The sequence below is a fragment of the Arvicola amphibius genome, chromosome 3 (genome assembly GCF_903992535.2).
Source record: "Arvicola amphibius chromosome 3, mArvAmp1.2, whole genome shotgun sequence".
NCBI classification, from domain to species: domain Eukaryota; kingdom Metazoa; phylum Chordata; class Mammalia; order Rodentia; family Cricetidae; genus Arvicola; species Arvicola amphibius.
Window position 1 is genome coordinate 181,414,413 of NC_052049.1, and position 24,731 is coordinate 181,439,143.

Genomic DNA, 24,731 nt, shown 5'->3' on the forward strand with positions numbered 1-24,731 from the left:
CTGTTGAGAATTTTCTATTTAGTTCTGTACCCCATTTTTAAATTGGGTTATTTGGAATTTTGATGCCCAATTTCTTGAATTCTTTATATATTTTAGAAACCAATTTTTTGTCTGATATGGGGTTGGTGAAGATCTTTTCCCATTCTGTAGGCTGCCATTTTGTCTTGTTGACTGTGTCCTTTGCTTTACAGAAGCTTCTCAGTTTCAGGAGGTCCTATTTATTTATTGTTGCTCTTAGTGTCTGTGCTACTGGCGCTATATTTAGGAAGTGGTCTCCTATGCCCATGCATTGAAGGCTACTTCCCACTTTCTCTTCTATCAGGTTCAGTGTGGTTGAATGTATATTGAGGTCTTTAATCTATTTGGACTTGAGTTTTGTGCCTGTGGATAGATATAAATCTATTTTCATTCTTCTACATGTTGACGTCCAGTTATGCCAGCACCATTTGTTGAAGATGCTTTCTTTTTTCCATTGTATAATTTTTGCTTCTTTGTCAAAACTTAGATGTTCACACCAGGCGGTGGTGGCGCACACCTTTAATCCCAGCACTCAGGAGGCAGGGGCAGGTGGATCTTTGTGAGTTCGAGGCCAGCCTGGTCTACAAGAGCTAGTTCCAGGACAGGCTCCAAAGCTACAGAGAAACCCTGTCTCGAAAAACAAAAACAAAAAACAAAAAACAAACTTAGATGTTCATCGGTGTGTGGATTAATATTCAGGTCTTCAATTCAATTCCATTGGTCAACTTCTCTGGTTTTATGCCAATACCAAGCTGTTTTCATTACGGTAGCTCTGTAATATAGCTTGATGTCAGGGATGGTCATGCTTCTGGAAGTTTCTTTATTGTACGGGATTGTTTTAGCTATCCTGGGATTTTTGTTTTTTTCATATGAAGTTGATTATTGTTCTTCAAGGTCTGTGAAGAATTGTGTTGGTATTTTGATGGGGATTGTATTGAATCTATAAATTGCTTTTGGGAGGATTGCCATTTTTATTATGTTCATCCTACTTATCCAAGAACATGAGAGATCTTTCAATTTTCTGGTATCTTCTTCAATTTCTTTCTTCAAAGACTTAAAGTTTTTGTTGAATAGGTCGACCACTTCTTTGGTTAGTGTTACCCGAAGATATTTTATGTTGTTTATAGCTATTGTAAAAGGTGACACTTCTCTGATTTCTTTCTCAGCTTCTTTATCATTTGTATATAGGAAGGCTACTGATTTTTTGAGTTGATCTTATATCCTGCCACATTACTGAAGGCATTATTTATCAGCTGTAGGAGTTCCCTGGTAGAGTTTTGGGGTCACTTATATATACTATTATATAATCTACAAATAATGAGTTTTACTTCTTCTTTTCCAGTCTAAATCCCCTTGACCTTTTTTGGTTGTCTTATTGCTCTAGCTAAAACATCAAGAACTATGTTGAATAGATATGGAGAAAGTGGACAGCCTTGTCTTGTTCCTGATTTTAGTGGAATCATTTTGAGTTTCTATCCATTTAATTTGATGTTGGCTGTCAGCTTGTTGTATATTGCTTTTACTATGTTTAGATATGTTCCTCGTATCCTTTATTTCTCCAAGACCTGTATCATGAAGGGGTATTGGATTTTGTCAAATGCATTTTCAGCATCTAATGGGATGATCATATGGTTTTTTTCTTTAGTTTGTTTATATGATGGATTACATTGCTAGATTTTTGTTTGTTGAACCATCTCTGCATCTCTGGGATGAAGCTGACTTGATCATGGTGGATGATTTTTTTGATATGTTCTTGGATTCAGTTTACCAGTATTTTATTGAGTATTTTTACATCTATGTTCATGAGTGAGATTGGTCTGTAATTCTCTTTTCTGGTTGAGTCTTTGTATGGTTTTGGTATCAGGGTAACTATAGCCTTGTAAAAAGAGTATGGTGATGTTCCTTTTGTTTCTATTATGTGGAACACTTTGAGGAGCATGGGTATTAGTTCTTCTTAGAAGTTCCGGTATGATTCTGCACTAAAACCATATGACCTTGGGCTTTCTTTGTTTGGGAGACTTTTGATGAAAGTTTCTATTTCCTTGCAGTTTATAGGTCTATTTAAATTTTTTACCAGGTTTTGATTTAATTTTGGTATATGGTATCTATACATAAAATTGTCCATTTCTTTTATGTTTTCCAATTTTGTGGAGTACAGGTTTTTGTAGTATGACCTAATGATTCTCTGAATTTCCTCAGTGTCTGTTGTTATGTCCCCCTTTTCATTTCTGATTTTGTTAATTTGGATGCTCTCTCTCTGCCTTTTGATTAGTTTGGATAAGGGTTTGTATATGTTGTTGATTTTCTCAAAGAATCAGCTCTTTCTCTTATTGATTTTTTGTATTGTTTCTTTGTTTCTATTTTATTGATTTCAGCTCTCAATTTGATTATTTCATGTCTTCTTCACCTCCTGGGTGAGTCTGCTTCTTTTTGTTCTAGTACTTTTAGGTGCGCTGTTAGGTCACTAGTGTGAGCTTTCTCCACTTTACGTAGGCACTTACTGCTATGAACTTTCCTCTTAGCACTGCTTTCATAGTGTCCCATAGGTTTGTGTACATTGTGTCTTCATTCTCATTGAATTCTAGGAAGTGTTTAATTTCTTTATTTCTTCCTTAACCCAGGGGTGGTTCAATAGCTCACTGTTCAACTTACATAGTTTGTATGCTTTCTGAGAGTCGTGTTATTGTTAAATTCTAACTTTAAACCATGATGATCCGATAAGATACAGGGGTTACTCCAATTTTTTTTTTAATCTGTGGAGGTTTGCTTTGTTACTGAGTATGTGATCAGTTTTAGAGAAGGTTCCATGAAGTGCTGAGAAGAAGGTATATTCTTTTGTGTTTGGGTGGAATGTTCTATAGATGTCTATTAAATGCGTTTGAGTCATTACCTCCGTTAGTTCTCTTATTTCTCTGTTAAGTTCTGTCTGGTTGTCCTGTCCATTGGTAAAAGTGGAGTATTGAAGTCTCCTGCTATTAGTGTGTGCAGTTTGATGTGCGATTTAAGCTTTAGTAATGTTTCTTTTACATAAGTGGGTACTCCTGTATTAGGGGCATAGATGTTCAGGATTGAGACTTCAACTTGATGAATTGTTCTTGTTACGAGTATAAAGTGTCCTTCTCCATCTCTTATCATTGATTTTAGTTTAAAATCTATTTTGTTCGATATTAGGATAGCTACACCCGCTTGTTTCTTAGGCCAATTTGATTGGGAAACCTTTTCCCAACCCTTTACTCTGAGGTAATGTCTGTCTTTGGGGTTGTGGTGTGTTCCTTGTATATAGCAGAAGGCTGGATCCTGTTTTTGTATCCATTCTCTTAGCTTGTGTCTTTTTATAGGTGAATTAAATCCTCTGATATTAAATCCAGTGGTTGTTAACTCCTATTATTTTTTGGTGGTAGTGGTTGTGTGTTTCCCTTCTTTCAGCTTTGCTGGTGGGAGGTTATCTGTCGCCTGTGGTTTTGTGGGTGCAGTTAACTTCCTTGGGTTGATGTTTTCCCTCTGGTACTTTCTGTAGGACTGGGTTTGTGGATACTTATTGTTTAAATCTGTTTTTTTTATTTTTCTTGTATTATTATGTATACAGCGTTTTGCCTGGGTGTATGCTTGTACACCAGAAGAGGGCACCAGATCTCATTGCAGATGGTTGTGAGCCACCATGTGGTTGCTGGGAATTGAACTCAGGACCTCTGGAAGAGCAGTCAGCGCTCATAACCTCTGAGCCATCTCTCCAGCCCCCTTAAATCTGTTTTTATTATGGAATATCTTTTTTCTCCATTGATGGTGATTTAATGCTTTATTGGGTATAGTAGTCTGGGCTTGTAACTGTGGTCTCTTAGTGTCTGCAGCATATCTATCCAGGACCTTCTGGTTTTCATGGTTTCCATTGAGAAGTTGGGTACAATTCTGATAGGTCTACCTTTATATGTTACTTGACTTTTTCCCTTTGCAATTCTTAATATTTTTATTATGTATTTTTGTGTTTTGATTATTACATAGTGAGGGCACTTTTTTGATCCAGTCAGTTTGGTATTCTGTAAGCTTCTTGTACCTTCCTAGGGATATCCTTCTGTAGGTTGGGAAAGTTTTCTTCTGCGATTGTTGAATATATTTTCTGTGCCTTTGAGCTGGAGTTCTCCTTCTTCTATCCCTATTATTTTTAGGTTTGATCTTTTCATAGTGTCCCAAATGTCCCAGATGTTTTGTGTTAAGTTAGATTTAATGTTTTCTTTGACCAATGAGTCGATTTCCTCTATAGTATCTTCAACACCTGAGACTCTCTCTTCCATCTCTTGTATTCTGTTGGTTATGCTTGCCTCTGTAGTTCCTGTTCGTTTACCCAGATTCTCCATATCCAGATTTCCCTCAGTTTATGTTTTCTTTATTGCCTGTATTTCAGTCTTCAAGTCTTGAACTGTTTGTTTCACCTGTTTGATTTTTTTCTTGGTTTTCTTGGGTTTCTTTGAGGGATTTACTAATTTCCTCTAATTTTTTGTTTGTTTTTTTCCTCCATTTCTTTAAGGGAGTTTTTCATTTCCTCTTTAAAGGTTTTCATCATCTTCATAAAGTTATGTTTAAAATTGTTTTCTTCTGCTTCTTCTGGGTTAGGATGATCAGGCCTTCCTGTTGTGTGACCCCTTGGTTCTGGTGTTATCATGTTGATTATAAGGTTGTTGGATGAATTCTTGCATTGGTGCCTACCCATTTCTTCCTTCAATTGATGCTAGCAGTGTCTTTGCCTCTTGGTCCAATCCTTGCAGTGGCTGGCTGAGTTTTTTGGGAATTGTTCTTGGTCTGCCCTGTACTGTCAATGTCTGTGTCTCAGGGAGCCACTGAGGTCTCTCTTAGCCTGCTCTCTTGGCTCACTCTGTGTAGTCACAGATTATGCTTTAGAGTTCCTGTCTTGGTCCTCTCTCTTGATCCTCTCTGCAGGAAACCCTCCTGTTGGCTGGCTAGATAAGCTGAGGCAGTTGGGGGAGAGACCTGGGGTTCTACTCCACTATGGAGGGTCTAGAGAGTGGGGTGTCTTGCCAGGTGGCTGGTCCTTCCTCTCCTGGTCCTCTCTGTATTGTAGCAGGCTGTGTTTCAGAGTTCCACTGAGGTTGCAGGCAAGGGTCCAATGGAGGGGCTGGGTATTGGGGCAGCCTACCTTAGAATGGGTAGTTTTAATGTGACCTGAGGTTAAGTCTCATTGTACCAATTGGTCTTGAGTTATAGAGTCAATTCTAAGAGACACCAGATCATCTGATTTTTCCTTTAATGAATAGAACAGAGCAGGATGGAACAGACAACCCCAGGGTGGAGTCACCGCAGTAGTGAAGTGCACTGCTCCATGAAACATGTGTTCCAGCCTGTGTCTGTGATGGTGGGCACTACGTCTGTCTGTAATTCAAAATCATTTCTTATGGTGGGTTGTCATCAGAACTTAAAAACCACCATTTTTGATTATTATTAGCAAAGAAGGTATGCAGATAGACACCCAGGGGAAACTGAAAAACCTCCCTCTGCTCAGAGAGAAGCCCAACCGGGCTATTATTAGACTCTAGTAGGGCGGAAGCAGACCTGCCAAGTGATCCTGCCCTGTCAAATGTCTCCCTATTTATAGAAGCACTTTTGAGCCTCTGAGAAACTGAGTCTAACTTCCCTGTCTCCCCTAGACAGTGTCACGGTTTCAAATTATTAAATTGCATTTCTTAAAAAATATCCTTTTAGTTCTGCCTCTTTCTTCTCCAGTCAGCCTATGCCAACCCTTCCTTAGACAGGGCGGCTTAAGGGAGCATTCCTCACACTTCAGGAGAAAATGTGTCCCAGTCTGTGATCTACCAATGCTCTGGAAATCCCTGTGGGACCAAAGACTGAAAACGTAGCAATGCTTCCTGTAAGAAGGATGGGGTGGGCTTTATAAGACAATAAGCACCCAACAGTCTATGATGTTTGATGGTTTCTACAGACATCAGACCAACTCAGCACCTGTGATATACGTGAGTTCACATGCTGGCAAAACACAGAGACCTATCAAGGAAGCCAGGAAGCCGTGCCCCCCTTCTTCTCCCCCACCCTCACCATTTCTTCCCCTTCTCTTCCCTTCCTCCCTCCTTCCCTCTCTCACCTTTTCCTTATTCCTTCTCTACTCTTTCTTCCCCCTCCCTCTCTTCTCAATTCTTCTCTCTTCTCTTCCCTCCCCTTTTCTCCTCTCCCCTCCCTTTCCTGGCTAATAATCTTATGTCCTTAAGGCTGCTCTTTCTGGGGGTCATCTGTGAGCTGCTGTAGGGACCCAAGAGGAAAGGAGCGGCGAGATCAAAGAGGGAAGAGTCAGCCGAGGGAGGTTGCATCCAGCAGAGGGCTGGACCCAACCAGGGGATGGTCAGAAGGGCCAGCAGAGCTATGCCTACTGCATTCATGAGGCATACAGTCACCTTTCCTGTGCTGGGGCCCAAAGCTGGCAGGATGGTCTTCCAAAGAGAAACCAGATTGAGTTGCAAAAACCAGCTCAAGTTCTCAGTAGGTTATCAACCTGAAGACTGAAGGTGGAAGACAAAGAGTATGTTAAGTCTTTCTTGCATAGCATCATGAACTAAACTTTCATACAGTATACCTTTTCTGACCATGTCTATTAACTGACATGGATGGAGAAATCCTACACTGCTGGACACCACGGGCATGTGTACTGGACACTTTCTGAAACCAGCTTAAGTCAGGCAGATCTTGAGCCAGGTCACAGAAGGCTGCCAGCACCGGTACATTTGGAGTGGCTGTGGCTGACTGGAAGGTACAAAATGAGAGGTTGGAAAGGCAGGGTGACAGGTTCACCCACCTGTGTAGGGGACTTACAGGCTGTTCCACTAGCTCTTCCAAAATGTGTGTACAATCACCCTAAACATCATCAAACTTCTTCACCTAGCTTCCCCTAGGCAACACAAGCATAAAGGAGCGGGGTGGTAAGAATCCAAAAACAGAGGGGCTCTATGGATGACAGCCACGGCCTAGAAGTACCTCAGATGGGTGGGGCAAGGAGATGCACAATTCCCTGAAGTGATCCAGCAGAAGTGGGTTAGGATGAGACTCAGGCAAGTTCAAAGACAGAGTTCAACCACTTACAAGCAAGGGAGCCCTTATTCAGGGTAGATGCAGTTCTGGAAGACTTTAGTTTTTACTGTATAATAGCAGAGAGAAAAGAACAAAATCAGTAGCCACACACACCCCAAAAATAATGTGGTAAGGAAAACGGCAGGCGTCTTACCAAAGGACTCACAAGGAAATGGATGTTATCTCTGCGACAGAGGGGGACATGGAACAAACTGCAGACTGCGTGAACCAAGGCTCAGAACACGAGACCTGGCTGCTCAGTTGAAGGGGGTTGCTGGTAGATGAACAGACCTTAGCTGCACAGGCATGTGAGGCTCACAGCCCAGCATCAACCATTAATGCCCATGAGGCTAGGGGGGAAAGTTGCATAGAACCGAGGTAGGAGAATAGTTTTAAAATACATTTCTTTGTGACTTATTAAAGGTAAATGATTTCTCTACCTTGAAGATGTATGCTAAAAAGAAATCCCACACTAGCTCAGAATTGAGTATAATAAAGGGTTATTTATTTAGGGATAGACTCATAGATCACAGTTTTCTGCATGAACAGGCAACAGGAACTGAATCCAGCAACTGGAAGAGAGAGAGAATGTGCACATGCGTTTTACATCAGCATTTATAATTTAAAAGGCCACAACCAAGTGGGCGGGTAACTTAAAGACTTGTGGCTATAGTACTTCCTATAGCATCGCCTATGTTGTGTCTGTATGAATTTGAGTGTGTGCAGTTGCACATGAGTTGGGGTGTGCACTCACATGTGTGTCCATGCATGTTGGAGGGCAGGGGTCAACCTCCAGTGTCTACCTGTGCTACTCTGCATCCTATTTTATTTATTGCTTTGCAACAGGATCTTTTACTGCCTCTGGTTCTGCCCATTTGGTTAGACTAGCCAGCCAGCAGGCCCAGGAATCCACCTCACCATCCATAGCTGGAATTACAAATCCATGTCATCATGGCTGGTGATTTTATATGGGTGTTGGGGATGAAAACTCAGGTCCTCATTTTTGCATAGTGTGAGCTTTACTGATGAGCTATCTCTCCAGCCCCATATACATGGTTCATAGACCTAGAGCCTAAGATGCCCTGGTTTTAAGGACTGAGGACATGGGGGTTTTGAATGGGGGTGGGGAGTAAGAAGGGAATGGGGAAGGACGGGGTAGAAGGGTAGGATGGAGCAGGAGGTTCTGCTCGCACTATCTCGCATCATTCAGTATGTCTGTTTAGACAGGAACGGTAGATCACTGAATGCTCTGTGCTCATGTAACGGTTTCCACTAGCTGGATCAAAGCCAAGCAGTCTGTGGTGTTCCATAGGTTTCTGACACACTGTATGGTAACCAGAGGTTTTAGAGCAAAAAAAAAAAAAAAAAAAAACAGGCTCTGGACAGCTCCAAGAAGCTAGACTTCCCCATCCATTCTTACACAACTAAAAAACTGGTAACACAAACAGAAGAGGAGATGCAGTCAGTGTGGCCACACTGGGGAGAGAAACAGATAATAGGATCCAGTCACCCTACATGATCTGTGGGCTTAGACAGAGGAGGGACTGGGGTGGGAGGCAAGAGGTAAGCTTATGAAAAGTGCTGGTCAAGGTGTTGCTCCACCCTTGTCAGCTCAGTAGAGGTTCTTATTGGCTGGTTGGGAGAAGAGGGTGGTTCTCCATGGGTGAAAATTTATATAGCCTTGTAGTCATGGATAATTACCCCCAACTGGTGAAGGGTGTCTGTCCCAAAGGTTCTTTCTCTCTGGGCGACTCCAAGATGACTCTACAGCAAGGTTGGGGACAATGTCTTGTCTCTGTTCCTTCAGCTAAAGAAAGAGATGGACCTGAAGGACGATCTGTCAGGCTTTCATTCTGCCTCCAAGCGAGGAGTAGATGCTCTTTAGCTGAAGCAGCTTCCCAAGTGCCTGTTTGCCCATCTCAGCCTGAACGGATGCCTCCATGTTACCCGTGCTTTAGCACTGAAACCGCCCCTTGATTCCGCATGACTCCTTTAGTCTCCACACACCTGTCCCTTTGTCTTGTCTCTGCTCCCTTGCTTCCCCCACTTCTTTCTTTCTCTGGCCCACTGTCATTTCACAAGATGCTTCCTTGACTTTTCTTCAAGGCATGCTGAGACTATAATAATAATAATAATAATAATAATCCCCTTTGTTTTGAGAATTTCAGACATGAGTATTGTATTTATATCATTTTCTCTTCCCTCTACCCACTTAAATTTCTTCACTGTTCCTTAACTACCTTTCAAATTTATGACTTCTTAAATTATTGTTACAGAGACACACATATACAAACAAATACAACCTTCTAAGAGTCCATTTAATGTTGCTTGTATACAAAACTGATTGCTTAAAACTAGGTAATCTCTTAGGGGGCTCATCCCCGGAGAAGGCCAAATCTGCCTCTCTCCCATCTGAGACATCTAGAGAGAGACCTGTGTGAAGGGCAGGTAGAGACACAAGTCAGGTTCAGCTGCATTTGTTGGAGGAGGATCATGGACAACTCAGCCCACTGGGCTAAGATTCCCCGTAAGATCCTCATTGTATTCTGGCCGTTTCCTCTGCTGTTTTGTGCCGTGTTGACTCGACAAAAGGCAGATATGTCAACTCCACAGGAAAGGTGAGTGCAGACTATAGCGCTCATTGGATAAACAGCGAGGGGCAGAGTGCCAACAGCCCGATCTGTGACTCCCTCCGTGAACAAGAGAGTTCAAGAGAGAGTGAATGACCACTACTGGGGAGGGGGGGAGTGCCGAGGCACGCACCAGGCAGAAGTGGGGCATGGCTTTGCTCAGAGATTGAGGGGTGTTGCTAGTGGGCATTGGACCATGATGTCTCCCCAAGATGACTGTCGAGTGCACGGAGTAAGCATTCTCACCTCCACTGGGCACAGAAAAGTCCAGCTCAGCTGCTTCAGTGCCTCTGCCTGAGCTGACACAGACAGCTACATCCAAAGCAGACTTCGCATTTCCTCATTCGCTCTCTATCTTCCCAGAGCAGAAACCAAGTTCAATATCTGCAGGCGCCTGCGAGGGTTTCCTCAAATCCTCCTCACCATGGCATTTAAGATTCCTTGACCATTCTTTGCCTTCCAGCCAGCTCTACAGCCCTACTGCACCTTGTTAATTAACTCTAATTATGCAGAGTTAATAGCTAATGCCACTCTACCCCACCTCCCCTCTTTCAGCCCAGGGCTGTTGTGTTCCCTCTGAAGAGCCCTGTGTGGCATCTCTATGTGATGAAAGGTACCTTGCTGCTGAACTCGGTGGCACCTTGTTCTTCTTCCTGTCCTAGCACCTGCTGAGTAGTTTGCTTCTCTGTCTTCAGTTCCCACCAGAAACTTCTCAGTGACAGTGGCTTTCTCATTCGCCACCTGATCACCAGAGCCTGGCACAGCTTTCTCTGTATATTAAGGCATTCAAAATGTCTACCAGATAAATAATTACTAGGCCTGGTCATTTTAAGGGGGCTTAAAAAATATTATTTTTATTCTTAACAATTTCATACACATATATAATGGAACATGACTACATGACTATGTCTACCCCACCCTGTTTTCCCTTCCAACTCCTCCAAAATTCCCCATCATGGCTCCTCCCAACTTCATCTCTTTTTTTTTTTTTTTTGTGTGTGTGTGTGTGTGTAGCATGTGTGTACAGGTGTCCACATAGGCCAGAAGAGGGTGTTGGTGAAATTATGTTCAGTTGTGAACTATACAACATGGATGGTGGGAACAAAACTCAGGTCCTCTGAAAGAGCAAGAAGTGGCCTTAACCACTGAGCTACCTCTCCATCATCCCCCACTTTTTCTGGTAACCTAGCAAGTCCAATTAGTGCTGCTCTGAGGTGTATGGGGGCGAGACTATCTCCTGGAATGTGGAACAATGTACCAATGGCTACAGAGGAAGAAGACTTATTCCCCTCCCTACCCCACTAGTTTTTAATGGCCAACAACTCAGCATATGACGGCTTGGAGAGCACCTCCTCCATCTATGCCAGAATTTTGGTTGGACTGATCCCGTGGAGGTGACCACAGCTGGAGTGAGCTCCTGGTGTGATTCCCATGTCTAGTCCAGCATTTAAATTTCAGGCTCTCCTCTACATCTGGCCTTTACTGGATGATGCTCTAGGTTAAAACCAAGTTCCTCTTTTAGAGTAGGCTGAATTTTGTTGCATACATCCCGTCATCAAATATCAGCTTAAGTACCTAATACCACGCTGGGGTAGTATGCCCAGGATCCTGGCATCATCATATGAATTCTATAAAAAGATTAATAACTTTGGCATGAATTAATTACTATAAAGATGATTAATATGCCTGTTTGCTAAATAATTTAGAAAAATTGTTTGCATGTTAATAATGGCAGCCTGGGAGAGAATCTAGGAAAAGCAGAGGGAAGGAATTGTTGATAGCTTTTATTTGATGAGCTAAACACTGCTGATTCCTGAAGCGTGAGGAAGCAGGGAGTTTTGTCTGTGGGATACAGAGTGTTGACTCACATTCGTCTGTATGGTCACTGATAGCTGGACCAGAGACAGCTAAATTGGATGTTTCCCCTGGAAGTCAAAGGTGACAAGAAGATGCAAACCGCTGGCTGAGCTGTGCTTTGGATGGCATCCTGAAATGTCACCAGGCCCCAGCACTCTTTGCACAAGTCTTTGAGTGTCCATTGTTTAAACAGCAGAAGGTGATAAACTGAGAGGTCAAGCCCCAAACCCAAGCTGCCTTGGTTTGAACTCTAACTCCACCATCTCAGCGACACATGGTCTAGGGTACTTGAGTTTCAATGCCATCGTCGTACATTGTCTGGATAAATAGTATGACTTTGGCAGATGTCAGCTCTGGTTATGGTTATCAAACATGCTAGATTAGGCACCGTGACATGCAGTGACGATGAAAGCTGAACTCCCTTCTCCTGCTTATCTCTACTGTGTAATCTGTTCTGAGCCCTCTGCAGACAAAGGGGCCTGGCCCATTATTAAATGTTTCCCAGAGTTCCTTGCAGATTGGCTTTTGGCTAGATTTGGCCAGCATAAGGTTCAGATGAGAAGTTGGAAGTGAGAGGCCATGTCCCTCTATCTGTGTCGTATTAAAGAGCACAGAAGCCAGGCAACAGAATCTTCAAAAACAAAATGCACTGACTGGGAAGATGGCTCAGTGGGTAAGAACACTTGTACAATCCTATGTGTTGACAGAGGTTTTCTGTTCCCAGAATCCCACATCCATTTCAGATCCCACATCCATTTAGTTCCAAATAAACACACAGAGGCCTACATCAATTATAAACTGATTGGCCTATTAGCTCAGGCTTCTTATTAACTCTTATAACTTATATTAGCCCATAATTCTTGTGTGTGTTAGCCACCTGGCTTGGTACCTTTTATCAGCAAGGCAGTCACATCTTGCTTCCTTTGTGTCTGGGTGACAGCTGCAGACTGATTCTTTCCTCTTCCCAGAATTCTCCTGTTCTCATCGCCCTGCCTCTACTTCCTGCCTGGCTACTGGCCAATCAGCATTTTATTAAACATAATACAAGTGACAGGATAAAAGGCCATTGTCCCACAGCACATATGGACACGAGTTCAAATCCTGACCCAACCCTTGTAAAACGCTAGGTGTGGAGGAGAGCACAGACCACAGGATTGCTGTAGCTCTCTAGGTTCAATGAGAGATCCTGTCTCAAGGGAAGAAGGTGGAGACTGATAGCAAAGGACCCAGCCTTGTGATGTAGCCTCTGTAGACCCGTACACAGTCACATGTTGTCTTAGTTAAGGCTTCTGCTGCTGTGCTGAAAAACGATGACCAAAAGCAACTGGTGAATGAGTTTGCTCACACTTCCATACCACGGTTTATCATCAGAAGCAGAAGCTGATGCAGAGGCCATGGAGGGGTGCTGCTTACCGGCTTGCTCCTCATGGCTTGCTCAGTCTGCTTTGTTATAAAGCCCAGAACCACCAGCCCAGGGTTGGCCCCACCCACAATGGACTGGGCTCTCCCACATCAATTACTGATTAAGAAAATGCCTTACAGGCTTGCCTACCCTATAGAGGTAGTTTCTCGATGGAGGCTATTTCCCTTTCGATGACTCTAGCTGGTACCAAGTTGTCACAAAAGCTAGCATGCACATACATACACAGCACTCATGTATACAATAAAGAATAAAATAAAATAAAACCAGAACGCTTTCAGGAACCAGTTCCCCAGGGAAAGAAGATCTCATCAGAGAAATGGGGTTGAGTCTGAACACAGAGTGGCTCAGTGAGGGATTTATGATCACACAGCATGGGGAAGAGGCAGCAAAGAGAGCATTAGTAACCAAAGGCAAACATGTTAAATAGATTTAACAGGGTTCTTGGGAAAGGCTAGAGCCAAGAGAAAAGGGTGAAGAATTTGTTTGACAATGTGGGTGGTCAGAAGTCAGGGTCAGGACCTTCTGTCTAAGCTGACTCAGGCCAGATTCTTATGGCAATAGACAATGCAATCCCACCAAGATGGAGGCTGATAGTGGTGGGGGAGGGGAGAGGCTATAGGGCCTGACAAAGCTGACTGAGTGTGTAGTTGAGGTGATGAACTTTGTCAACAGTTCCAGGAGCAGACAGGTCTCTCCTGCACTGTCTGTTCTCTGCAAACAGCTTCTCCACAGGATCTCAGGTCCCCTACATCCATCCCAGTCCTGGCTGCTGACCTTCTGTTAGGAATGGGACTAACACAGATGACAATGGGAGAGTAAGGGACACGGTCCTGAAGATAGGTACCATTCGATCCTAATCCAGTTGGGCTTGAAGACGTAGCTTTCATAGTCAAATCTATACAAATTCCTATTTGGTTGGACCTTCTTCACTTGCCACAGTGTGCATCCTAACACCCTGTCTGGTAATGACTAAGGACAATCCGAGTTAATATACAGCAACTGACTTTCTCTCTGGATTCCTGCGCTGGATTCTTATTACCGGTGTATACCATGCTACTAGGACCAAGGGTGTAGCTGTGAACATTTAAATATAGCCTTCTGACCATTAGCTTAATAGGAAGTAGGGGATTTACTTTTTATTAATGCTGACTTTTTCTGTATATGTTCCAAAATGTTATTTTTCCTGGATATATGAGTCTCTTCTCCTGGTTGGTGTGTGCCCTGAAACTAATTAGATATCCCATCCACTTATTAATGCAATAAATCATTTCATTTAGATAGCTAAATGTTAAGCCGTCAGTGGTTTTTGTTTGTTTGCTTGTTTTCTTATGAAACCTTCCCAGGCAGGGGATTTCTCTGAGCAGCGATATTAACTGTGCCGCTGTTGAAGGACCATCAATCACGCTTTGCATTCTGGTTCCTCATCGTCTTTTTCTGCATTTACCTGTGACCATGTGGTTTCTCTTCTGAAATGGTTGCCCCTGTCTCCATCACTTATCAGTCCCCAAAGCTTGCATGAGACATGGTCAATATTCATCATTATTTTTGCCTTGTTTTATGTGCACATGTATGTGTATATTGTGTGTATAAATGAGTTTGTACATGTGTGCACATGCATAAGAGAGAGACACATAGCCAAAGAGACAGAGACAGAGACCGAGAGGTGAGAGAGGGACAGAGACAGAGAGGCAGAGAGATCAAGACTGAGATAGAGACAGAGACAGGAAAAGCCAGTGTACATGCTGTGGAAGCCATGGTTAACCTTGAAGATCATGCCTTAGGCACTGCCCACTTTATTGGTTTACAAAGCATCTCCCATTTTCACCTCAAAATCGCTGGTCGGGCTAGACTGGTTTGCCAGTGGCCCGAGAATTCACTTTCTTTATCTCCTTGGTGCTAATATTACATATGCAAGCCTGTTTGTTTCAAAGGTTTATTCCTTTCCTTACTTTACTCATGTGTATAAGTGCATGCCTGTGTGAGTTTATGTGTAACATGTATGTGAAGGAACCAGTGGAGGCCAGAAGAGAGCACTGGATCCCCTGGAGCTGGAGTTAGAGGTGGTTATGCAGCACCACACAGGCGCTAGGATCTAAACACAAGTTCTCTGCAAGGCTACTAAACACTCTTAGAACCCCGTCTCCCACCCCATTTTGTTGGTTTTAATGTGGGTTCTAGACATCGAACTCAGATCTTCATGGTAATGTGGCAAGCACTTCATTTTAACTGAGTCATTTCCCTAGCACCTAAAGCTCGCTGGTTTCGGGATTCTTTTCAAATCTTTCATGGCTGATAGAAGTGACTTCACAGTCACATTGGGAGGAGAAGTAGCATGTGTCTCTTTCCTCATTCTTATTCGTTCTTTGAGAATTTTCTATAGTTCCTTTTAGTCTTATTTACTCTCCTTCCCCAACTCCTTCTTTTCATTTTTAAGCTCATCAGTCCACTTGGGCTACCCCTATATGTGGGTGAGTGGCTGTCCCTGAAACATGTCAACCTGCCAGGAGGGGCACCCTTAAAGAAAGCTGATTCTTGTAGCCAAGTATGAGCTGAAGAGGATGGGCCAGTGCACAGGCTGGGGTGGATGAGAGGGGACCGAGAGGAAGGCAAGCCTTAGATGGAGAGGGAAGGCCATGCATAGGATGGCTGACATTCAGCGCTCACAGATAAGCCACATGTGCTCTGTTGGTTTACAGGTGATGTCAAGCAGAGACAAACTCAAACCAAAAGTCTGAGCTCGTACATGGGACAAGATCTGGTGGAGAAGGGTCAAAGGCAGGGAGCAGGGGCCCTTATAAGAATTCTCAGGAAGATATAGGACAGTAGGTGACTGCCTTGTGTAAACTCTTTCTGGTACTAAAGACGACAGTATGGCTTCCATTCCAATAACGGAGAAGATGGTAGACTCTTGACCACAAGGTGGGCTTGTCACTAGCTTCTTAGTGGGAGGCCACCAGTCCAGACACGGGAATAGAATCCGGCTGCAAATGGAATCAGGATGAAACAAGCAAGAGATCACCGGTGGCTGCCGCTGCTCTGGAATGATGAAGCACTGGTTCAGTCTTCTTGGCTCTTCCACTGAATGAGCTCTTCCTGGGTCATTGTCACACATGGCTGCTCAGCGTGGCGATCTGTTGGAAAGAAGGGGATTTAAAAGCTTAGAGTTTGCCCTTGAAATGGCGTAATGTACTACAACCTGTAATGTGCTACAAACTGTAATGTGCTACAAAAATGGACCAAGTTTTGGCTTTCCTTTGAAGGAGCTTTGAGTGATTAAGAGAGGTATTTCTTTCGAGAAACCGAGGCCTTGGTATCATGGTGATGGGGCCTTTGGTCCTCTTAGCCCCTCGTAGCCCTTGGTGACACCTGGAGAGTGGGTCTTGTACTGCCTGCTCCTGGGTGAACTCTGGGTCTCCACCTTAAAGCACACAGGTTGTGTCCACCCTCCACTGCCAGCAGTGGTGTGGCATCTCTGGGAGCAGATGTCAGGCAGGGTTTGTTTCTGTGTGTATTTGACACAGAGCTTACTCTAAAGTGAACGGGCCCTGACTCTCCATTACTTTCTTTTTCTAAGGATCTTCTTAAGAAGTGCTACTCTGCCAAAGCCACCTATCTGTTCCAGCAGGATAAATTCTACGATGTCAGCTACGACACAGGAGACAAATCCATCCAGTGCAGCAGGAGACCTGACGCCTTCAAGTTCTGGATGACCTGGAAGGCCCTGGGCACCTTAGGACTAGAGGAGAGAGTTAACCGTGCCCTTGCTCTGTCTAGGTATGTGCAGGCATATGTGTGTGTGTGCGCGTGCATGCGTACATGTTTGCATGTGTGAGTGTTAGAAAGACCAAATGAAAATAGCGTTGGTAGATTCTATACATAATCTTTGCTCTGAGTTCCTTTGTGCACATAGTAAGCATTTCTTTAGTGCCTACCGTGTCTTAGAAGCTTGTGCAGAGAAGTCCTCTACCCTCTCTTCTTGCCACTAAGGGACACACTCAGGTGAGAGAGCAGGGATAAACGAAGCATAATAGAGATTCTTGAAAAGCCTGAATGGTGGCGTGTACCTGTAACCACAGCGTTCAGGAGGTGGAGGCAGCTGGATTTCTGGGAGTTCAAGACCAGCTATGGCTTTACAGAAAGGTCCTGTCTCAAAAATGAATACACAAATTTAATTATGTACTCTCAAAATTAGTCTTCGCAAATATAGATTTTTTTTTCTCAAATAAATCAAAACTTTTTCATCCTATGTTTTATCAGTCAGAGGAACCTGATGACACTGGCGTGCGATGGGTCTCACCTCCTCCTGGCCCGTTGCTAAGCACGGAAGAAGGACAAACCAGTTCAATTTTAATTTTTGTTTTTCTTCGAGACATAGTTTCATTATATAGCTCTGCCTGCCCTGAAACTCAATATGTAGGCCAAGCTGGTCTTGAACTTAGAGATCTATCTTCTTTGACCAACCCAGTGCCGGGATTAAAGGCTTTCACCACCCTGTCAAGTAAAACAAGCCAATTCAAAACTTAGTGGTATCATTTACTTGCTGTGTAGCTTGGATAAGCATGTGGACTCACTGCACCTCAGTTCTAATCCAGCAAAATAACAATAATGGGAATTCTTTCAAATATCTTTTAAAAGAATTTATTTACTTTCATTATATGTGTATGAGTATTTGCCTACATGTATGCATATGCACCATGTGTGTGCAGTGCCCAGAGAGATCATTCAACCTCAAGGGGCAGGAAGTACCCTCTACCAGAACAGGTAAACAATTGGTCTTAGCATTTGGAGAAAGCTAGAGTCAGTAATTCGCGTGATTGCTCTTTAAGGAATATTTTAGGGGGTTAGAAAGGTGGCTCAGGGAGCTTGGAAGGTGACTCAGGGAGCTGGGAAGGTGGCTCAAGGGACTGGAGAGGTGGCTTAGCAGGTAAGAGCACCGACTGCTCTTCCAAAAGACCCAGGTCTGTTCCCAGCACCCGCATGGCAGCTCAACAACTCAGCAACTCCAGTACCAGGGAATCTGACACCTTCTTCCGGCCTCTGAAGGAGCCAGGAACATGTGATAAACAGACACACATGCAGGTGAAACACCCATACACATTTAATAATAAAAGAATAAAGAAGAATTAGCTAGTGCCTGTTAATATTATAGTGTGTTACTATGGATGTGTTCAACACAAACACAGTTCTTTGCACAGAGGATCAGAAAGAGTTCACTTTGAGCCAAAACTTCGTGACCATAACTGTGCAACACAGATTAAGTTTGTCCTATAGGACTTACTCCACCATACAAGTAGCCCATGAGATCTTAAGTCACAGATCAAGGGCAGTCAAAAGGAAGCGAAGCATTTACTGGTGGGAATCAGGTAGGCAAAGTCTAGCAGCTGGTGAAACCCTCCTCCTAGGTTTGAGAGGCCATGTGATGAGATTCTAACTTTTAGTTCGGTGAAAACTAACAGTCTGCTACAAATATATTTCAAAAGATTTTATCTAATAGCCAGCGTGGTGAGAGTCAGAGGTGAGCAATTGTCGTGGCCGGTATTATGGGGACCTGGCAAGAAGGGAAGACTCTGGGTTCACTTGAGGAATGAAAACATTCCTGTTCATATTTATGCATAGTTTAGCTAGCTACTATGATATGGAACACCTCCTTACAACACCACTACAGATAACTCTGCAAGAAGAGTTTGAGCAAATCACCTCTTGAACCCCTTTATCTGAATCCCTTCTTCCTCAGTTTCCTGCCCGTGGGACTTGTTTGCCAGTGAGGACATTGCTCATCAGAAATTAGCCCATGTCTACAGCTTTCCGCAGTCAGGCAGCCACATCTCTGTAGGATTTGCATCCCAAAAAGGAATGGCAGACCATCTGGGCCCCACAGGCGATGAATGCCTGTTAAGATCACAGAAAACCCAAGAGGGCAAGAGAGAAAGCTCAGTGGGTAAGCAGTTCTTGTGCAAGCATGATGTCTCAGGGTTAGGGTCTTCCAAACCTAAGTAAAACCAAATACAGTAGTTTATGCACATTTATACTCCCAAGGTTCCTCAGAAGAGAAGGGAGGCAGGGACAGGAGGGTCCCCAGTGTGCAACCTGGCACATACAGCGGAGAAAAATAAAGACACACTGCCTGAAAGAATGTGGAAGGTGGGGACCGACATGCAAGGCAGTCCTCTGACCTTGACATGCAAGTGGCTACACTCAAACATGTACACACACACACGCGCGCGCGCGCATGTACATGTGTGCATGCACAGACATGCATGCACACACATACAGAGAGAGAGAGCGCATTTTTTTTAAGTAGCCCAAGATAGTTTGATTCTAGAGCCTCGGCATTTGGATTCTCCATTGGCACTAGGTTCTGTGGGTCATTTAACCTTGTAGAACCTTTAACTTAGGTCTGGCTTTCCCCCTGGGAACTGAAGCAGGCAGGTGTAAATAGCAGAGGCCCCACGCTATGATAAATGAAGAAAAGTGACCTCGCCTCCCATCACCGACATCACTTGTAAGCCTGAGTGATGACTTCAGGCACAGCTTGATCAAACGCTCACGGAATATCACCAGGCCGGCTTCTCTCTGCTGTTCAGTGCCTGTTCTGCGTGCTGTGTTTTTCTCCCACAGCAGTTACCAGGAATCGATCTCTATTTTACCAAATTCAAGACGAACTTCAGTACAACAATCTCAAAGACAGTTGAATCATTCTTGAGTGAAGAAAATGTCTGTTAGTTGCTGCTGCCAGGCCAGCACACAGCATGGTCATACTGAGACATGTGCCCTGGATTCAGATCGACTCAGTCATCTAGTCTTATAAGGGATCTGCTGAGTGGGCTAGAGAGATGCTTAGTGGTTAGGAGTGGTTGCTGCTTTGGCAGAGGACCCTAGTTCTGTTCCCAGCACCTACATGGGAACTCATAACCATCCGTAATTCCAGTTCCCGAGTCTCAGACACCCTCTTCTGACCTCTGTGAGTTTCTGTGCACACATGGTAACACTCAGGCGCACATACACACACATGTACACATAAATTTAAATAAATAAATACTTTAAAAAAATCTGTTGAGCCTTGGGGGGGAACGTGCTTTACCTAGAAATGAGGCTAATATGCCCTGCTATGAGTAGAGAGACGATGACCTAGCAATGAGAACAGGAGACTGTTTATAATAAATATGCATACTTACCCATTAAATTAAAATAAAAGTCAGAAAGCTGTGCCCCTGGCTCTTATTTGCTTGTACTATTTAAATGTGGCAGGATGTGGTGCTATTTTGCCAAAGCCTCCCAGTGACTCAATGACAGGTGTCCTGAAATAAGGCAAGATATAAATATTTGATGACGGTATTTATTCTGAAGTTAATATTCGTCTCAGGGTAGATTGGAGTTTATAGTCTAAGGATACTTTCTAATTCTTTCAGACGCGGTATCACAGGAGGATAAATGTTAACATTTCAATTCAGTTCAACAAATCCTTATTGTTTGTAAACGTTTGTCAAGTTGAATTGAGTGGAATTAACATTTCAGTGAATAGCGCTGCAGGCTCTGTGACCTATATTTAAATATTTGAGAAAAACATCCCCAGCTTTCGTGCTGTTATTCATAATAGGTTTTTGTACCCCTCATCTTTCCATGCTCCTGATGGACAACAATATATTCCTGGGGTCAGCAAAAGTCACATTATCCTCTTGTGCCCAATGTCAAGTGAAGGGGGCAGAGTCCTTTTGCCCCCTCCCTCTGAATGACCGGGAAATGACAAGCTTGGCAGCTGTTTCTCTAGGATTAAGAGTCTTAGAACCCTGGTCTAATTTCTTTCTGTACTTACTAGTTGGCTTGTAGCCCAGTTTTTGTTTTGCTCTGAAGTCAAATATTGTCTCAGTTCTGGTGCATATTCTTTTGGTGTGAACCATGAGGTTAGAACCAGATAGACTGGCTGCCAGGAGAAATACCCCAAATAACACCGTGTGCCTTTGTCCTAGGTTTACTATTGCTGTGAAGAGATACCATGGCCAAGGCTGCTTAGAAAAGAAAGCATTTAGTTGAGGCTTTCTTACTGTTTCAGAGGGTTAGTTCAGGATGGTCATGACTAGGAATACAGTGATGGCAGGCAGGCAGGCAGGCAGGCAGAGCGTGATCTACCAACCAGGGGCCACACCCCTAAAGACAGCTGACTCATCTTCTCCTGGCAGCCCTAGGGCTCTGTAGCTCCTCAGCCAGGAGTGGTTGGGAAGGCTTCTCCCATACATGCTGGAATATTGGCTGGGTTGATCTTGTGCAGGCAACCACAGCAGCTAGAACTTCATGGGTACAGGGTCTTATAGTGCCTAGAACAGACTGTTTCATCTCGGCCCTCCCAACCTCTGGAAGGGCAGATATGTTTAAGAGGCAAAGGACTCTGATCATGTGGGCCATCAGAAATCCAGAAAGAAGAGAAGGGGACCACTGCTAGGGATTCTTCTACTCTCTGTGGGATCCTCCCATTCCAATTGGGATCATAGTATTTCTCTCTGGAGATAGCAGTGATTCAGAATTCCTTCTCTTCAGGTTGCTGAGGAATCAGTGTTCCTTTGAGCCCAATGCAAGGTGTGCCGAGTGAGCTGAAAGCCTGCGTGGGGGCTAACTTCTCATCTTCTAGGGCTGGGTGATGGTTAAGGAGGAAAATAAAAGCTTGAGGACTCACTACCCACATCAAAAGGCAGCATAAGATTGGAGAGATGGATCAATGTTAAGAGTGCATGCTGATCCTACAGAGGACAGGAGATCTATTCTTAGCTCCCTTGTGAGGCAGTTCATAACTGTCTGTAACTCCAGCTCCAGGGGATGTGGTGCCCTCTTATGGCCTTCATGGGCACTGGTGCACATGCACACACCCAGATGTGCACGTGCCACACACATACATACATACACACATAGAATTTAAAAAAAGAGAGAGAAAAAAACTAAGTACATTGGCTATACATGTAATCACAGGGCTGAGGACTCTGCGACAGGATTATTGTAGCATAAATAATAAAAACCCAGAGACAGATTTGGGGTTCAACCTAAAACCAGAAAAGCAAAGGAGCCAAGTCACTAGAGAAGTCTTACCTCTACCAAGTCTGAGCAACCACAGACTAAGCAGACCAAGCAGGTTAAGCAGACTAAACAGACTAAGCGACCCAAGCCCCTCTCTCCTCTCATTTTATAGTCCCTCTAGTGCTGGGATTAAAGGTGTGACTCCCTAGTATTGGGATTAAAGGTGTGAGCAGCCACCACCTGGATTTGTTTCTGCACTGATCTTATGAAGCCCGGGGTGACCTTGAATTCACAGAGATAGATCTGCCTCTGTTTCCCAAATCCCGGGATTAAAGGTATGTGCCACCACTGCCTGACTGACCTCTAGTGGCTTAGCTTTCTCCTTCTGATCTTTAGGCAAGCTTTATTTATTAAAACATAGATAAAATATTACTATAGAGGGTTCTGTGATTATTGCTGGCTGGGTAGTCTAGGAAAATCAATAACTCCAGATTTAATGAGAGACCCTATCTCAAAACCTGAAGTGGAAAACAACAGAAGAAAACACACAATGCTGACCTATGACCTCCACACACACACATGCAGACATGTGCACGCGCACACACACACACAAACTCACATGGAGAGACTCCACATACACACACACACACACACACACACACACACGCAGACATGTGCACGCGCACACACACACACAAACTCACATGGAGGGACTCCACACACACACACACACACATGCAGACATGTGCACGCGCACACACACACACAAACTCACATGCAGGGACTCCACACACACACATGCAGACATGTGCACGCACACACACATGGAGGGACTCCACACACACACACATGCAGACATGTGCACGCACACACACATACAAACTCACATGGAGGGACTCCACACACACACACATGCAGACATGTGCACGCACACACACATACAAACTCACATGGAGGGACTCCACACACACACACATGCAGACATGTGCACGCACACACACACACACAAACTCACATGCAGGGACTCCACACACACACATGCAGACATGTGCACGCACACACACATGGAGGGACTCCACACACACACACATGCAGACATGTGCACGCACACACACATACAAACTCACATGGAGGGACTCCACACACACACACATGCAGACATGTGCACGCACACACACACATACAAACTCACATGGAGGGACTCCACACACACACATGCAGACATGTGCACGCGCACACATATACAAACTCACATGGAGGGACTCCACACACATGCAGACATGTGCACGTGCACACACACACACACATGCAGACATGTGCACGCGCACACACACATACAAACTCACATGGAGGGACTCCACACACACACACACACACACACATGCAGACATGTGCACGCACACACACACACACAAACTCACATGGAGGGCCTCCACACACACACATGCAGACATGTGCACGCACACACACATGGAGGGACTCCACACACACACACATGCAGACATGTGCACGCACACACACATACAAACTCACATGGAGGGACTCCACACACACACACATGCAGACATGTGCACGCACACACACACATACAAACTCACATGGAGGGACTCCACACACACACATGCAGACATGTGCACGCGCACACATATACAAACTCACATGGAGGGACTCCACACACATGCAGACATGTGCACGTGCACACACACACACACATGCAGACATGTGCACGCGCACACACACATACAAACTCACATGGAGGGACTCCACACACACACACATGCAGACATGTGCACGCGCACACACACACACAAACTCACATGGAGGGACTCCACACACACACACATGCAGACATGTGCACGCGCACACACACACACAAACTCACATGGAGGGCCTCCACACACACACATGCAGACATGTGCACGTGCGCACACACACACAAACTCACATGGAGGGCCTCCACACACACACACATGCAGACATGTGCACGCGCGCGCACACACACACAAACTCACATGGAGGGAAGGCGGGAGAGGGAGGGGCTGTGAGGAGTGGATGATTGTGCACTTTTTGATGCCTGCCTAGAGAAGCCAGCCCTGTTTCACACCCAAGGCTACCTGTTGCTTGAAGCTCCTTCTAGGCCTTTGTTGTGGCATTCTTGTTAAATGAATGTTCACTGGGGGGAAATTTTTAAAGCAGGCTCGAAGAAGCATTTGTGTGAGTCTCAACAGCAGCAACAACCTGCAGAGGCTTCCATTCTGCTGCTTTACTGGGTCTCCAGCTTGCTGTTTGTCAATCCCCCTGACACACAATCTGCAGTCTCTAGGGTAGAATCCATTTCTTAGGCTTGCGTGAATGCTGGGGGCTTAACCATTTCCTGTCTGGAGAAAGCCAATGATGCTCCCTAGTGCTTTTGGGGTCTTAGAAGAAGGAAGGACAGAACCAGAAGGGTCAGCACTTTCATATTAATTTTCTCTAAACTGATCATTTAAGGGGCTGGAGAGATGGCTCTGTGGCTGAGAACACTAGCTCTTTCAGAGGACCTGAGCTCTATTCCCATAACTCATTTTAGATGACTCACTCCAGCACTGGGGGTCTGACATCCTTTTCTTATGTCTGTAGGAACCCACATACATGTAACGTGTATGCACACACACACACACATACACACACATCTGAGTGCTCATGAGCGCACACACAAATAAAACACCTTGATA

At 44.3% G+C, this 24,731-nt stretch overlaps 1 protein-coding gene across 1 annotated transcript in view; it reads left to right on the top strand.

Moving 5' to 3' along the window:
• Gadl1 (glutamate decarboxylase like 1) overlaps nt 1-24,731 on the top strand; it is a 145,878-nt gene that overhangs the window by 60,827 nt on the left and 60,320 nt on the right. Inside the window, exon 11 of the mRNA XM_038323838.1 lies at nt 16,589-16,788. Coding sequence (XP_038179766.1) covers nt 16,589-16,788 — 200 coding nt within the window. The remainder of the gene's footprint in view (nt 1-16,588; nt 16,789-24,731) is intronic.